The 17,848-nt window shown below is 37.3% G+C and overlaps 1 protein-coding gene across 2 annotated transcripts in view; it reads right to left on the bottom strand.

Moving 5' to 3' along the window:
- The window catches only part of SNX13 (sorting nexin 13), a 129,335-nt gene that overhangs the window by 38,334 nt on the left and 73,153 nt on the right, over positions 1-17,848 (bottom strand). For both annotated transcript variants that reach the window (XM_075558330.1, XM_075558331.1), the window contains exons 9-15: positions 15,816-15,899; positions 14,884-15,022; positions 14,443-14,531; positions 12,070-12,169; positions 10,570-10,763; positions 7,579-7,683; positions 6,332-6,464 (exon numbers count right to left, since the gene is read on the bottom strand). In XM_075558330.1, the coding sequence (XP_075414445.1) occupies positions 6,332-6,464; positions 7,579-7,683; positions 10,570-10,763; positions 12,070-12,169; positions 14,443-14,531; positions 14,884-15,022; positions 15,816-15,899 (844 nt within the window). The remainder of the gene's footprint in view (positions 1-6,331; positions 6,465-7,578; positions 7,684-10,569; positions 10,764-12,069; positions 12,170-14,442; positions 14,532-14,883; positions 15,023-15,815; positions 15,900-17,848) is intronic.

Genomic DNA, 17,848 nt, shown 5'->3' with positions numbered 1-17,848 from the left:
TGAGTAGGGTACCAACATATTCGAAGCCCCATTTTAATGTTAAGTAGATTTGTCTTCTCTTTGAAAACTAAAACCAACCCTTCTTACAGCAAATTCTTAAACACAATCACATTCACTGCTTCATGTGCAGCTATTAAGTCATTGAAAAGGCTCTGACCTTTTCTTGTGTAAAAATTAAAATTATGTACACCTCTTCCAACTGACTTACAAATTCTTAAAGTTAAGAATGGATCTTATTCGGAACATGAACTTAGAAACTCTTCACTTACTGATTATGATTCACTTTACCTTCTTACATTCTGGCTCATGTATCAATGAATTTCATAAATACTTGAACATTTTTAAACGTAAAAAATTAATATAAACAATACATTTATAAGATTTATTTTAGGATGGTTCAGCGATATAAAACTATCACTGCAAATTTCAAAATAGCTCTAAAACAGCACATTTTTTTCACTGAAACATGTACAGATTAATATTCTTGAACTAGAGGTACAATAAATTTTACTAGAGTTACTACAGACATGTTATTTTTCAAAAAGGTTTCCTTAATTATGCAAATTCAGTTATGCAAATATTACTCTAATTTTAAAAATACGTAGAAAATCTTCATTATAAAACCCAAGGTATTGGATCAACAATCAATAAAGTGAAATGCAATCTTCAGTAACTAGGTTTCTTAGATTATTATTATTGAAAAAGTAAAATTCCTGTAGTGTAGACTACAGGAATCAGGCAGAGGAGGAGGAGGCTGGGAATCTTCTGTTCTAAAATTTACTAACATCTCTTATAGAAGAAACAGATACAGGTCTGTCACAGAAGGAAATCTTCAGAAGTCTGCGCGCAGTAATACAGGAGCTTAGGAAAGCAACCCAGAATAAGCAACCAATGATAGAGGAGATGAAGTCCACAGTAGAGGGGATGAAGTCCACCCACCAAAGAGAACTGCAGGAGCTAACAGAGGAGGTAGCAGAAACCACACACACGGTCACAGAATTTACGAGTCGGCTTGAGGAGGCAGAGAACTGTATCAGTGATCTCAAGGACACTCAAACAGACGCAAGCAAGTGAGAAAGACAGTCAGATAGGAAAATTAAAGAAACAGAAGATAGCCTGAGATCAATGACAGACGCTATGAAGAGGAATAATATTCGAATAATCATTATACCGGAGCACAACACAACACACAAGTCGACAGCCAAGATAGCAAAGGAATTTCCGGAAGAAAACTTTCCCACCCTAACAAAGGAGACCCAGGCACTCACACAGGAAGCAGAAAGGACGCCAGCTAGACTAGACCCCAAGAAGAAGACACCAAGACACATAATAGTAAAAATATCCAACTTCGAGGAAAAAGAGAAAATTTTACAAGCAGCAAGAGAAAGGAAGGCAGTCACATACAAAGGTGCGCAGGTAAGAATATGCTCAGACCTATCAGCAGATACTATGAAGAGGAGAGAATGGAGCAACATCTTCCAAAAGCTGAAAGAAAAAAATGTCTCTCCCAGAATCCTGTACCCTGCCAAGTTATCCATTAAGCTAGATGGTGAGATAAGGGTCTCCCAGGACAAGAAAAGACTGGCGATAATACTTATAGAAAATGGAAATTGATCTATCTTATGACCCAGTCATCCCTCTATTGGGCATATACCCGGTGGAAGCAACAAATAAAACACGACCAGTCATCTGCGCTCCAATGTGTATTGCGGCGCAATTCACAATCGCAAAGACTAGGAAACAGCCTAAGTTTTTATTGATAGATTGAGTGGATTAGTAAACTCTGGCACATTCACACAATGGAGTATTATGAAGCACTGAAAATCACAGATGATCACATGAAACATGTCGTTTTGTGGGAGGAGCTGGAAGGAATCATGTTAAGCAAGGTAAGCCGAACTCAAAAGTACTCAAAATGTATAATATGAGTCTCCTGAGTTAAGTGCAATCAGCACGCCAGACATAGAATAAACACCTATCTTACAATAAATGGGTAGAAGCGTAGATAGTTGGAGGGAGGGCAAGCCAGAGCTAAGGAGGTACATGTGAGTTCAACATAAAGAAGGGGAAGAGGGGCAGGTGGAGGGAGAAGCGGGAGGATAGAAACCGAGTTGACAGCATGGGGGAACAGGGCACTATCCCACCTGGGGGCGAGTATTGGTTGTGTTCCCACAGAACTGGAACATGCATACAGACTCCACCATGACATACCAAACCAGGAGTGCAAAGTAACACACGGAAGAATCCACAAAGAGACTGGACCATATGTCAGCCCTAACCAGAATTAGCCCAACCCCCACCATGGAAGGGAGTACGTCAGAAAATGAAAAAAGATCGTCTGGTGTGGGAAAGGAACTGACCTACCACACCACACCCAGAAGGAAGGGAGCAAAAGAAGGAGAAGAACGGAGCAGAGCACACCTAGGACCACCACGCTCAGAGGACGATAGCCCGGCTTGAAGGGCCCAATGTACAGATAAGACCATATAGCCCCACAGCGAGATGCATCATCCTGCACTGACCCATGGCCCTACGCGGGACAGCACCGGAGAAACAGTGGGGGAATGTGCGACTGAGCTGACCCCACCATACTGAGGCAAACCACTGCGGGTGTGCAATGGAGCGGTGGGAGAAGCAGAGCAAGGAGGTCCCGAGGGAGTATAAAGGATGGATTCTGGGGCTAGGAGGTGGTACCCCATCAGACTCATCTGGAAAACACTCTTAAATGTCAACAAACAAACTTGAACTACTAACAGGCTTTTTGCCCTTCTGTCTGTTTTCTTTTTTTTTTTCTCTCTTCTTTTACATTTTGTATGTCAGTGGCTTTTTTGTTTGTCAACTTGTTGGTGCTACTGCTGTCATCGCCATGTTCTTATGTGCCACTTTGGTCCTGACAAGGCCATCAGCATTTGTATGCACATATTACTATATCTGCAGGTCCACCTAGGTATGATAGGCTGGACAAACAATGTGAGAAGAAAACAACAGGACCAATGGTCCCTGAGGGACATGAGAGTGTGTGAGGTAGGGGAAGGGAGGAGGTGTTGGCCAACCCAGGGACAAGGGAACAATGAGTGGTTCAAAGCCAGTGAAGGGAGGGGATGGAAGGACTGGTAGGGAGTGACCAAGGGCAAGGTAACTGAGAGGAATTACTGAAACCAGAATGAAGGCTGAACATGGTAGTGGGACAGGAGGAAAGCGTAAGGAAATAGAGGAAAGGAGTAGGAGGCAAAGGATATATATAGATGCCGAAATATAGACATGTACATATGTAAATATATTTACGATTACGGAGGAAATAGACCTATGTGCATATAAGTTTAGTAGTAGGGTAGCAGGTGGACATTGGACCTCCTCGCGTGCATTCCCGTAATACAAGAGCACCTTGCTCAGCTAAACAGTCATTTCATGATACCCACCTTCCCGACATAATAGCTAAAGACAGACATGTGCATAAGCAAACATGGTAAAGAAAGCTGATGGTGCCCCGTTATCAAAAGATATAGCGTCTGGGGTCTTAAAAGCTTGAAGGCAAACAAGCAGCCATCTAGCTCGGAAGCAATAAAGCCCACAGAGAAGAAGCACACAGCCTAAGTGAACACGAGGTGTTGAAGAGATCAGGTAGCAGACACCAAAGTACAAAAACCATCATTGTGCGATCACCTTCCCCACATAAATGCCAAAGACGAAAGTGTGCATAAGCAAGTGTGGTGAAGGCTGATGGTGCCCAGCTATTTAGAGATATAGCGTCTGGGGTCTTAAAGGCTTGAAAGTAAACAAGCGGCCATCTAGCCCAGAAGCAACAAAGCCCACATGGAAGCAGCACACCAACATATGTGATCATGAAGGACTGAGGGGACCAGGCTTCAAGCAACAAAGGCAGGGTGGGGGGTTGGGGGGGGATCATATCATGGTGAATGAGGGGAGTACGTGATGAGGACCCAATACCCATCTGTAGACAACTGGACATCCCTTGCAGGAGGGTAGTGGGAAGGAGATGAGTCACTCAGGGTTCAGTGTAGCAATAATGAAACTCAAAACCTTCCTCTAGTTCTTAAACACTTCCTTCCCCTATCATGATCCCAATTCTACCTTGCAAACCTGGTTACACCAGAGGATACACAGTAGTACAGTTGGGTTCTGCCAACACAGGGAATCTAGAACAGATGAACCCCTCAGGACCAAGGGTGAGAGTGGTGACATTGGGAGGGAAGGAGCGGTAGAAAGGGGGATCCAATCTCGGGGATCTACATGTAAACTCCTCTCTGGGGGATGGGCAACAGGAAAAGTGGGGAAGGGAAACGCCGGGCAGTGCAAGATAAGATAAAATTATAATTTATAAGTTATTAAGGGTTCATGAGGGAGGGGAGAGCGGAGAGGGAGGGGGAGAGAAAAAAAGAAAATGAGGAGCTGATTCCAGGAACCCAAGTGGAAAGTGAATTTTGAGAATGATGAGGGCAACGAATGTATAAGGGTGCTTTACTCAATTGATGTATGTATGGATTGTGATGAGTTGTATGAGCCCTAATAAAATGATCTTTAAAAATTTGCTTAAATCGCTGACTACTTAAAAAACCTATTATGTGGCTATCTCAAGTAGTCCATTCATAAAACCTCTTCATATGTGAATGGTCATAACAAAAGCACTCAATAGAATTACTTCGCCCAAATTTCTCAGTTTAATTTTATTTACATTTGTGCATTTGCTTAGTGAGACATATCAGAGAGTTCTTATAATTCTAGGTATCTAATTAATTTAAAACTTCTGAATTAAACCACAGGTGAAATAGTCATAGGGCTCCGGGTTCTGGAGGTTCAGGCCCAAACAGTCACTTCTCCCAATATTCTTAATATGAGAGAGATTTAAATCGTTCATGGATAATCGTAAAATCCGAAGTTGAAGGAGGGACCAGGACCAAAACCTAAACTGAGAGTCTTCTGTGCACAAAGCTCTGGCTGACAGTGGGAGTCCATGATTCAATTGTGAGACTACACAGGAAGTATATCTCCAGAGAACTCCCCTCTCTAAAATAGAGGGATGGGAGGAGAGGGGCCACTAAAGAGAAAACATGGGAGAGATGAGTATAAAGGACCAAAGGCATAAATCTGACTTGAACAGGTAAAACTTTGTCATTAGATGCCCGCTACGATGCAGGCTGGACCTGATCTATTTTCCAAAACTTTCTGTATTTTTTGGTTAGTATTGTTTTGTTTGTTTTTTGTTTATTCATATTAGGGTGCATCTCAGATGTGTTATGTCATTGTAGGTCACCTCTTGAAGTTATGTTATATGCTTATCCATTTTTCAGTATAGGAAATCCAGGATAGATGAACCTACAGGGACAGCAAGTAGAATAAGGGTTTTGGGGGTTGAAGGATACAGTGGCAATGGGGGGGGGGGGGACAAAGGGAGGTGATGTCAAGTAGTTCACGTAGAAAAACAATGTCTGGAAACTAGTGGTAGCAATTTACAATTCTACTTGACATGATTGAACTATGGAATGATATATGTAGTAAACCCTAATAAAAATAAGTAAATAAATAGCTCGTGGAATATGAAATTAAAGGACAACAGAATTTTTTTCATGAATGTTTGAAGCCTCTTCATATAACTATTTACTACTAATAATAACCGATACTAATATGTTCACTTATAAACCATCTTACATATGTAAATCCACTCAAATATCACAATGACTGAGTTATTATGATGAGATTTCAGATTTACAATGAATAAAAACGAGGTCAAAGAAATGAAATAACCTCAAGCAGGTGTGGTAAGCGTAAAATGAGTAAACCCAAAGAGGCTTACTTAAAATCTTTCCTCACTGTGATGGGACTAAATCACCTGCCTCAGAACAATGGAACGGCTAGAATAAATGATAGGAAGCTTCTTCCGGCTCAAAAAGTCTCTCAGACTGTGCAGGACTTTAAAGCTATATATGCTTGAATTTTTTTTAAACAGGTTTTTTTAATGGTAAACTCCATCACTGCATGTTAATTAATTTAATCTCAAAGCTCCTGCCATTAATATAATTTAATCTAATTAATAATCCTAAAATTAAAAACTATGAAAATATGTAGTTGACATACCTTAAAGATCACATTCCACTTAAGAATTTAGGCTTCTACAGTAATATTCTAGGTTAATGCTATGTTTCAACATTTTAACTTAGCACAATAACTAAGCATTGATATTCATTTGTACTTTAAACTATGTAACAATTTACATTTGTGCTTTAGGTACACGTTGTAGCTTAGTTGAAAAGTCATCTCTTTAAAAGCAGGGGATAGAAATACCCTCACTCATGTAAAATGTGCATCATCTTACCTCCATCACCATCATCTGATCCTCTGAAACTTGGGTCTTTTAACATATCCAGCTCTGCTAGCATGCGTAGATACAGTGCATTCTGTCTGAAGGAAGGGTAAAATCTTTCGTCCCGCAGCATCAGCTCATATACCTTATGGAAATCAAGATATGCAGACCATCAATACAGGGAATCTACTTGTTTTTACTCAATAAGCTTTAACCCCAAACTACGCTGAGGTTTTCCCATACTGCATCACAAGCCTCTTTGCTCTAAGATGTCAGCAGCACAACTACTGTGAGTTTGTGGTTGTTCACAAAAAAAGGGAAGCAGTGTCATGGCTGGTTAAACATCAGCCTGCTAACCACACGGTCTATGGTTCAAACTCACTAGCAACTCTGTGGAAGGGGAAAACAAAAGAATCTGGCTGCTCTCAAAAGACTTGCAATCTCAGAAACCCTACACAAGTTCAAGTGAGTCAGAATCAACTCGATGCCAGTGGGTTTGGTGTTTTGAAAATGTGTCCTTGTAAATAATGTGTGCTCACATATAATGAGTAAAAAAGATAATATTAAATAGTACTGTTTGGGCAACAGAATGATTAGCAAAAGTATATGGTAAGCACTTAAAAAGTAGAACGGTATCTCATAACTAAAGGTACTTTCATGTGCCTCCAGGAATTAAATTGTACTGAAACACACATCACATGACAATAATCTATTCATAACAGCCTAAGAAATAATGTTCTCCAAGAAGTCCAATAAATGCTCCAGGTGCATTGTAGAATGAATTTGAGAGGTACATTATTTATACATACAGCAATTCATGAAGTTTTAAGCCTCTGGCTCGTTGGTCAGATTTAAATACACAATACAACATAATGATTTCTCTGTCAGCTACTGCAAATAAATAAGCAAACAAACTGGACTACTCTTTGGAAGGGGGTGGTAATTAGGAGATACTACTGCCATAACTTTATCTTTTTTATTTTTTTTAACATTTTATTAGGAGCTCTTACAAATAATATTATAATCCATAGTTTCATTAGATCAAGCATAACTGTACAATCGCTGCCCTCATCATTTTCAATACATTTTCTTTTCTTCTTGAACCCCTTGAGATCAGCTCCCCGTTATCCCCTCCCTCCCTTCTTTTTAAGTTACCACTCCATTTTTTCAAATGTTTCAATAACCTTTTAAAATTATGAGCACATGGAATGTATATTCTTTTCCAACAGAAATAAGATGGAAAATATTATATATAATACCTTCCTTTGAATGTCATCAAATATTTCAGGGGTTGGATCTTCATGATTCAAAGTATCTGCTAATTTTGCTACCAAATAGTCATCAACAGTCACCCGTGGGGATGCCTACCAAAAAGAGAAAAAAAATAGTAGTTAAAATCTATGACATTTCTATATACAAGTTAATATCTGTTGGTAGAATAGAATCATATTATTAAGTTACTGATAAATAAGAATCAGGTTGTAAATAAGAATGCTTGGTGGCGTAGTGGGTTATTCATTGGCCTGCTAACTGAAAAGTTAGCAGTTCAAACCCACCAGTCACTCCATGGAAAAACACCCACAGGGGAAATTCTATACTGTCCTATATAGTCATTATGAGGAAAACGGATTTAATGGCAGTGAGGTTGGGTTGTAAATGATGGCTTGATGTTTAAGAAAGATAAACTCTTAGTTAGTACCTTCTTTTGAAAGTGAACTATATAGTTAGTACCTTCTTTTGAAAGTGAACTATATAGTTGGCTGTTAGTAAAACCAACATTGATTAAACATTGGGTCTAAATGCTGAATCTTTTGTATGGGATATTTTGATTCTATGGTTTTTCAATCTTTTTGCTTATTCTCAGCAGAATGGTTATTTCAATTTGATTCATAGTTATCCTATGCAGGGTTTTTGAGGCTGTACATTACAGGGCAGACAGCCTCATCTTTGACCAACAGTGGCTAGTGGCTTTGGACCACTAACCTTGCAGATGGCGTTTCAAAGTGGACCCAACAGTAACACCAGCACTCCTTTAGGTTTAGACCAAAAAAACAGACCCATTGCCATTGATTAGATTCCGCCTCATTGCAACCCCACATAGGATTTCTGACGTGTAAATCTTTAGGGGTGCAGACACCCTCATCTTTCTTTGGTAAGAACCACCACACTTGCAGTTAGCAATCCAGTACTACCTGGAAGAGCCAGGGACATTCCTGTATGGTATAAGACAAAAAGTATTAAAAGATGTCTAATGAGAGGTAGACAGACCAAATCAAGGAAGTCATTTTCCAAAGCAGGATTCTATTTTATGATGTTGTTTGTTAGTGTTTCGAGTCAGCTCTGACCCTTAACACCTAACACATTCACCGGAATGAAACACTGACCGGTCCTGAGCCATCCTCACCATTGTTCCTATCCCTGAGCCCGTTGATGCAGGCACGGTGTCAGTCCATTTTTTTTTTAGGGCATTCATCTACGCTTTACTAATACCAATTTATTCCATACCAATTTATGAATACAAATACATTTTCAAATGTACTTCTTAAGCAGTATTAATCTATCATGAAAGTTAATGCTCCCATTGTATGGATTCCAACTCACAGTGATCCTGTTTAAAATTTCTTAAGTCTATAAATCTTCATTGCACAGGCAGGCTATCTGCCTCCCGAAGAGGTGTTTGAACTGTCAAACTTTTGGTTAGCCTTTCAACACTTACCTGACAGTGCCCTAGGGTTTCCTATTAAAGTTAATGCTCGCTATAAACTTGAGGCTTTGAAGGGATTGAAAGAATAATCTGATTAGCCTTACTTTAAAAAAATCCAGTTGGATAAAAACAATGAAATGATTAACATCAAAAATACTAAAAAAAATGAAAGTCTGAAGATTTTAGTAGTGAAATAAAACACAACAACAAAAATCAAACATTGCAAAACTGAAACAAATAACTGGATAGGTAGGTTTTAATTAGACACAGATGAATAGAAACTTTCGGAACAGAAATATGAATCAATAGAACATATTCAGAATAATGCAAAGAAAGACAACAGAGAGCATTAGATACATAGGAAATATGATGAAAAGCATAAAATAATTGGAATGCCAGATGGTAAGAAAAAAATAAGAGAACAAATAATTTTATAACACTGATCTTTTTTCAAAACTAAGAGAAGACAAAAAGTCACAGATTCAGGAAGCAATAAATACCTCAAGAAGTATACATAAAACAGAAACTGCTAAAATAATTTTAAAATTTTAATATGAAAAGCAACCAGAAAAAGTAAAAACATGTCTGCTAAAAAAAACCCCACAAAATTTAAAAACTGACCATTTCTATTTCTCTTTTCCATTCCATCAACTTTTATTTTGTGCATGAATTACAGTCCATAACTCACAGGGACTGTACTACACTGTCCTATAGGGTTGCTACCAATCAGTCTTGGCTCAAGGACAGTGATCTCCCCTATAACTACAGCCTAGCGGCTACATACTGAGCTGCGACGCACACGGTCAGCAATTCACAACCACCAACAAAGTTGGTGCCGTCTACTTCCCGGCAAACTGTCAGTCTCAGAAATCCACAAGGGCAGTTCTATCGTCTTCTGTCGTATTGTTTTGAGTCAGAATCAACTCTATGGCAGGAAGACTATCTCATTATTTTAAGTACTAATATACAGTAACACCAGTTGGCACGAACGGGCACCAAGGTTCCAGGTGATAGTAATGCCGGCCACAATGGTTTAGGTTACAGGCCAATTTGTTTGGAAGGTATGTAATGATGTAATTTGTCAATAATATACTGATGTAAATTACTAGCTATTTAACAATGCAGTTATCCACCATTTTGTGATCTGATATGAGCAGATTTCATTTTTATTGATTTTCACCTAACAATCTGGTCTTTGGAACCTGGTAGAGGTATTCTAGTTGTGTTTTGGTTATTGTTTCCATGTATCATCTTTTCCCATTATTCTATTTTCCACCAATCTGTGCCTTTGAATCTAAACTTTGTCTGACATTAAATCGTGGCTCTCACATATGTTTGCGCAGCCCTGCCCAAACTAAGTTGGTTTCGAAAGATCAGTTTCTTCATTTGTAAGCTGAAGATGAAAAGACTGCTGGCATGGTGAGGTGACTTGCCATTTGAGAGTTCGTTTTACTCAGTATAGATAATGGCTATTTGCAGGTTTACAATGAGTGTTATTATTGATAGTGCAAAAGAGAAGAAAAGAGTAATCAAAATGCGTCTTTACCTTTTCTGATAAATACTGCTCATATATCCCAAAAGCAGCTGCTCTTAAAAGACCTTTGGTTTGGTTGGTTTGATGTTTTCCATCTTTCTGACGACTTGATAAAACCTCTAGCTGCTGCTGGGCTGTGACCCGGTATCCTTCCACTGTCATCCAGAAGAAGAGGTGTGCTTGACCTCCAGTTTGCTGCATGTAATCTAGCAAACAACATTTGGAACAGCAGGTATTAAAGCTACACATTCGATGTGCATGTAGCTACAAGCAGGCAGAAAACTATTAAACTATCAAGTATACAAAATTCTACATTGTGAAGATGTTTACAAATATGTCAAAATGGTTAAGACAAAAACTGGTTAAGCTAAAAATAAAAAGTCTAGTTATATAGGAAATACTTAGGAAAGCACAAAATTTTTAAAAATCTGTATTTCATGATACATTCTTTAAGAAATAAGTTGTTATATAATAAGGTCTCACCCCAAAAAAGAAGTTTCACCAAGATTCCAGGTTCTTTACCTAATTAAGATTATAAATAATATTTCCAGATATTAAAAATAAGGATTGGTCTCTGAAAGCCATGTACCTACATCTTTGATTACAAAAATAAAGAATTCTGTTGAAAATGTCCTCCAGATAAGAGGAATTTTAATTTAAAAATAATAAATTATTTATGTATATATACATACATGTATGTATGTATGTCCACGTGGATATAAAACTCATTGACATCAGGTCAATTCTGATTTTCAATGTAGCCTCTAACCCATACAGTTCCTAAAGCTACAAATCGTTTCAAAAGCAGAATGTCAGACCCTTTCTACCCTGGAATGGGTGGATGACGGGCTCGGATCCCTGACCTTTCATTTAGCGGTGGTGCCTTTAACCACTTGTGACACAGAGCTCCTATGTGCGCATGTGTTTTTATGTGTTAATATATGGCATAAAAGGAATGTCGCTATTTACTCACGTACAAAATTGTTATCAATAGGAAATGTGTACAATGAGTTCTGAATACTCTTAATGAATTTATAGTACACGTTCCTATAGTTTATTTTAAAAGCTTAGCAAATGTGCACTGATGATTCCCAAAGAAAAGCAAGCGTTTCAGAGGACACAGAGAAAAGGGTGCCCTGGGGTGTGTTCAACATTGCTAGCTGCTTTCAGAGTGGCTCCCGGCTCAGGGACCCTTGGACAACGGGGAAACGTTGTTTGGTGCCCTTTCATCCCCACTACTGCTTGCAAATCAGTCCTCTGTGACCCAGAGTTTTCATTAGCTCATTTTCAGGAAATAGGTTGCCACGCCTTTCTTCCTAGTCTGTCTTGTTCTAGAAGCTCAGATAAAACCTGCTCCCTATCTGAGCAAAATGCAAGCCTGCACTAGCAAAGGAGTGAATTGCAGCATGGACGTGAGAACTCTTCCACCATCCCATCACGTTGAATATCGACTAGCTAAAACTGGTAAGCGTTGCAAGCCCTCGATAGTCCTCATGAAATGGCTGTACCTACCCATAAAAAATTGTAGTGCGACATTGTCTACAAGAATGCTGTCCAGGGGGACTGTGCAAAGTTTCCCAAAGTTGGCTGCCAGTTTCACAGTATTTATTTCCTACAGATAAAGTGAAGACGGGTTAACATTTCATCTACATTCGATTATGTTAAGGATCTTTACATAACTCTAAGTAAAATATTCCCCACTAAAGTGGAACTTACTTCTCTAGGTGCTACATACACATTATTTCATTTATTTCCACCTATCCTACTGATTAAATATAACCAAGTCCATTTATCAGATGAGTAAACTAAAGAACATAAAGGTTGCTCAAGGCCGACTGTCTTTTCCACAAGAACCATGGTGTTGCTGTGAATTTTTCTCACTGGTCTCTCTATACTTCCGAATCCAGGTCTACTCCTCAAATTCAAGTGCACACAGCTATTTAAAAGAAACAGATTCAAGGCCACATCAAAGTACTCTTCCTAGGGCTCCAGATTAAACATGCAGGGGGTTTGTGCCAAATGGTGCCAGGAAAGCTCTCCAATAGACTTGCCTTGGTCTGCTTAGAGCAGCTTCAAAACAAAAGATCCACGCATAACCGTGGCTTCCGTGAGGGTATGCGGGGCCAGTTTAGGTAAAGGCAGAGAGGTCTGCATCGAAGTATGCTATAGTGATTGTTCTTTTTGAGATTCTAAAGGAAATCATAATAGGTTTGCTCAGAGGACATATGACAATCATGAATATTTATTATGAAGAAGTTTGAAGAAAATATAAAACTGCATTCATTGGTGAGTAAAAGGCCAGGAAGTTGCACCGAAGAAATTTTTTTCCCAATTATGACAATGCACCTACTCCTCAGTCTTCCAGGGTAGGAAGCACTGTCGCAGGAGAATTTTGCTGGGAAATCTTACCCCGTCCATGCTATACCCCTGATCTTCCCTACTTCCAGCTTCTTTCAATATATATTTCAATGAGTAGTTAAAAATACTACTTTCAGAATTGTATAGACCTAGATGGAAGATACATTGAGAAACAATACTTTCACATGTTGATAGTTTTGCTTGATATGGGTTTCTACAATTTTATAGCAATGCTTTTTGTTCTAACCCTCATATTGGAAAATTTTTAAAAATCCATTCTCTCTGCAGTAACACTCTTCCTAAGGGCTATCTATAATCGCCATCTCCAACTTTTCTCTACCTGTTCTCTCCTGGAACGGACTTCAATCAGCAATTTTTTCTGTCATTCTATACTAGAGCTGCCCTCATCTCATTAGATTACCAATAAATCCCCTAGTGGCAAATTCAACGGTTAAGGCTCAGGCTCATCTTAATCTACTTCTTCATAGTCTTTGCCATACCTGTCATCTTGCACCCCTTACGGACATTGTGATTTGACTTCTAGGATATCCTACACCCAGAGTTTTCAATCTCACTAGCCATTTAACCTTTTATTTCTTTGTCTGGAACCTCCACCATCCATGCCCTAGATCAGCGGTTCTCAACCTGTGAGTCGCGACCCCTTTGGGGGTCGAACGACCCTTTCACAAGCGTCGCCCGATTCATAACAGTAGCAAAATTGCAGTTCTGAAGTAACAACAAGAGTAACTTTATGGTTGGGGGTCACCACATGAGGAACTGTATTAAAGGGTCATGGCATTAGGAAGGTTGAGAACCACTGCCCTAGACTCTAGTCACTGAAATGCTCCTTGAGACAAGATTCAAAAAGTTCATGGAAACATTCCACTAGCTTTTAAGTCCATTATGCAATAAACTTCTTAGAGCCCTTATATTTTTGCTACCTACATTCGCTCTTTCAGTAAATATACTTCCGTTTCATTGACTTTAAATAAATGGACGGTGTCAAAAGCTCTAACCTTTAATGAAAGCACACGGACCACGTCGCTCGCCTGCGGACAGGATGGTGGTTCCCACTGCTGACAGTGTGGCCGGCAGCTGTTCACTGTAACTACTGTGCCCCTAGGGCTCCTGCAGCGAGTTCTACAGGGCATTGGACACTAACTGTCTCATTGGGTTAGTTTTGACTCTGGAACTAAAATATGAACTCCATGAAGGGAAATGTGAGCTATGTAGTCCACCACAAATAATGCCCAACTTACAAAACTCAACAATCGTTGGATAATTAATGGAATATATATATAAAGATATATAGTAATTTTGAATCATTTTTTAGTATATTTCTGGCAGGATTTTAATCTCCTGAGTTTGGTTTAGGAAGCACTTATTGCACCATCTTATATAAAAGAAAACTCTCTGGTATGTTTTTTGTAGGATGGAACACTGGTTAATTTCCACCTTCTTCGCATTCGCTAAGCATTTTAACTTATTAAAGCATTTACAACTAAATATTGATTCCCAAGTACTTACTTTGCCTGATTGCAACCGCTGTATTCTTGAGTCACATACTTTCTTTACAAATAACAGGCTATTTATTTGATTTTTTATAGTGTTGATATCTAAACACAAATTACAAATTGATTATGAATTAGAAAGCAGTAATGTCATCTGTGAGAGGGTTTAAACATGTATTTAATGTAACTTAATCAATCAATCTCTGGAGCAATAAAAGAGACTATCTGAAATTACATATGGTTATTAATTCAAATTAAGCCATGCCAGTTATCTTTAAGGATCACTGCTATAACAGTCTAATGGTATATTGTAGCACATGTTAACATAATAAGGAATATTTAGTTAAAATAAAACAATTAATAGCAGCGCATGACATTTAAGTCCATCAAAATTTCATTTGAAGATACAGTAATCATTAAGAAAGGAAAACAGTTTTATACTTAAATAAATTCTTACCATCTCCAGCTGTATCTAGAGATCTAAGATACTGTAATTCTTCTGCTGCCTTATCTCTGACTGCTTCTAATTCTCCAATATTGTCACTCAATTTAATAATATTCATAAAGGCCTCATAGTTGCAATTAGAATCACGGATCTGAAAATGAAATTATTTAAAAGGCTAAACATCAATTTTAAGATAATGGTTATTTAAAGGGTGAAAAGAGCAACTACAGTAAAATACTAACAGTTAAATCTGAACAGTTAGTGTTTAACTGTTTAATGTATTATCCTCCACACTCTTCTATTTCAGATTATTCCTAATCAAGACAATAAACTAAAAATATGTTAATAAATATGTAAACTAATAAATATGTCAATGCAATCTACCCATTTATCAAGAGGAAAATAGAATTTCCAGCACCACTATGTGTTGAATGCTATTCACTATATTACCAAGAAAGCTGAAAAATAAAAAATATATAAATAGAAATAAGGATTATTCCTAATCTATTCTGGTAAAAATTTAGTATGATTGAAGGATGAGAAAACCATTATTGCAGTATCTGCATACAGTCGTATTAAAGTACCAGAAAGAAACATTGCAGAACACAAATTTTCTAGCATGTATCCCTCACTCCACATCCCTTCCCCCACTACATTGTATTAAATATGAAGTATATCTCACTTTAAGTACTTTAAATAAATTGTATTTAAAACCAAAAGTAACTTTTAAAATCATTATATACATAGGCATGCATTGAAATCTCATTTGTAAAAACACAATTTGCCTAACACATTCAACATATTAGTAAATAGAAATATTGTGAATATAAAGGCTATCTTTTAAAACATTTTTCCTTAAACATTTTTCTTAATTTCTGTCATAAATTATTAATCACACTGATCTCTATATTTTAAAAATAGAAGTAATTTTTAAAAGTACTTACCATCCATATGACATACTGATTAATATAATCAGGATCACTGAGCTGGTTTATTAATGGAAGAAGAATTCCTCGTGCAAGGATTTCCTGGGGGAAAAAGTAAAAATTTTAGAATTCACATAATATACTTCTCAAATCTATAGCATAATATAAATTTTCTAACAGAATGATGTTATTTGTAAAAGTCAAACTTGATAATCAACATAAGCTTACAAAAAGATGAACTACTATTCATCAGTAATACCAATGAAACACAGCTAAGCGCAGTGACAATTAGTAGTTAATGAGAAAGCACAAGGACATTTCTAAACGTGTGTTGCTGTTTATGTCAACCTAGGACTGTAGCTGTGGTGTTGAAGGGTTCAAACGTCTAGACTGAAAGTATACAATCAGAAAATAAAAGGCAACTCATCAATTTTAAGATTATGGTTATTTTAAAGGAGAAAGAGAGAAACTAGTAAAATACTAACATTGATCAAATCGGAATTTCTGCATAACTCTCTATTGTATGATTCTTTACACTTTTGTTTCAGATTTTTCCTAATGAAAATAATAAGATAAAATAACAAATGTTAATACAATCTCCTCACCACTCTCCAGAAGATAGAACATACGTTCCCATCCTCTGCAACTGTATGTGCTCCTACCTATTAAAATCCTGCCCTTCCTTCAAGGACTGACTGCAGAATCAATTCTCCTATTAAATAAACTGTCATCATTCCAGAGTAAGATTTTTTCACTGATATGCTCAAAATACACTCATGTCCTGTATGTATGGCATTTATCACTTTCCATTTTATGAAACTGTAGCTTATACATCTCTAAAATCTGCAACATATGAGAATTCTCTGAGAGATTGCTCAGATTGACTTAACCTATCTTCAAAAATATTTACTCCCTCTGATCAAGTTCACTGTCTTATCTATAGTAAATACTTAGTAAATACTGAATGAATGAAAATAGAGTATGCATATAGTGCTGATTACATTATATAATGCTTCTTTCCTTGGTGCCAATGTTATCTAACTTTACTAAACAAAATATAAAGCGTACTGGAGAAGTTAAGAGTTAACCGGATATTTTACTTTTTAAAGTCAAGAAGCAATTTGGTTATTCTCTCGTTCCAGACCTCTGATTTTTTTTGACATGTTATGGTATAAGTTTATGGAAAGTGATCGTCACTTTAATTTCCCTTATAGTAATATTTTATATAAAGCTGTAGGCATCTCTAGCAAATAATCACATCATAACAAGCTAATAATTGCAAAGAAGCACTTATGGAAGCTTTGGGAACATTTTGAAATGTTTTTTGATATACTTTACATTACCATGTTACAAGACATTATTTCACTTATCCAAGATAGAAATTCTAGTCTATATAACTTTGACAATTATAATTACTGACATACTTCTTCAAATTATGCCTTTGGTTCCATATGTTCAAAATTAATTGTATTATTATGTAAGGAGAAACTTCACAAAGAATACATTTTCCAAAGTGTTTTTCAAAATGGGATAATAATGCTGGAGAAATTTTCTGAGTACATTTATTGTCTATTTTGAGGTCATGCAACTAGTTGTTGTATCTGAGAAAATGACTTTGATTTTCTAATCTCACTCTTCCTAATCTGTTTCATAAAGTAGCTTGGTTAGCCATAGGCTAGCCATATGACTCAACAATTCTGGTACAGGACCCAGTGAGAGCTCTAAACATTCTAAAACATATTTACATATGCACTTTTAGACACAAACTGTTTATTATGTAGCACCAGCTTCCAAATAAGAACGCCTAGAAGATGCAAAGTTACAAAGGATGTAAATCTTTAAGTTAATAAAGTGTACTTATGGAAATAAACAGGATAACAATGGTCTCAAATAAATATTCTGGCTTATGTAATCTACACACAAAAAGTGAGAGAGAAGAACTCCAAAAATGTCACCCTCTGGTACAACTTGGATGTAACTAATTACTCACAAAAGAAAAATAATAGAGAACTGCTAATGCTGTTATTTTGAAAGGAAAACAAAACTGATTC

The sequence above is a fragment of the Tenrec ecaudatus genome, chromosome 9 (genome assembly GCF_050624435.1).
Source record: "Tenrec ecaudatus isolate mTenEca1 chromosome 9, mTenEca1.hap1, whole genome shotgun sequence".
Lineage (NCBI taxonomy): Eukaryota > Metazoa > Chordata > Mammalia > Afrosoricida > Tenrecidae > Tenrec > Tenrec ecaudatus.
Note: the sequence above shows the minus strand (reverse complement) of the source record. Positions and strands in the feature narration are given on the sequence as shown.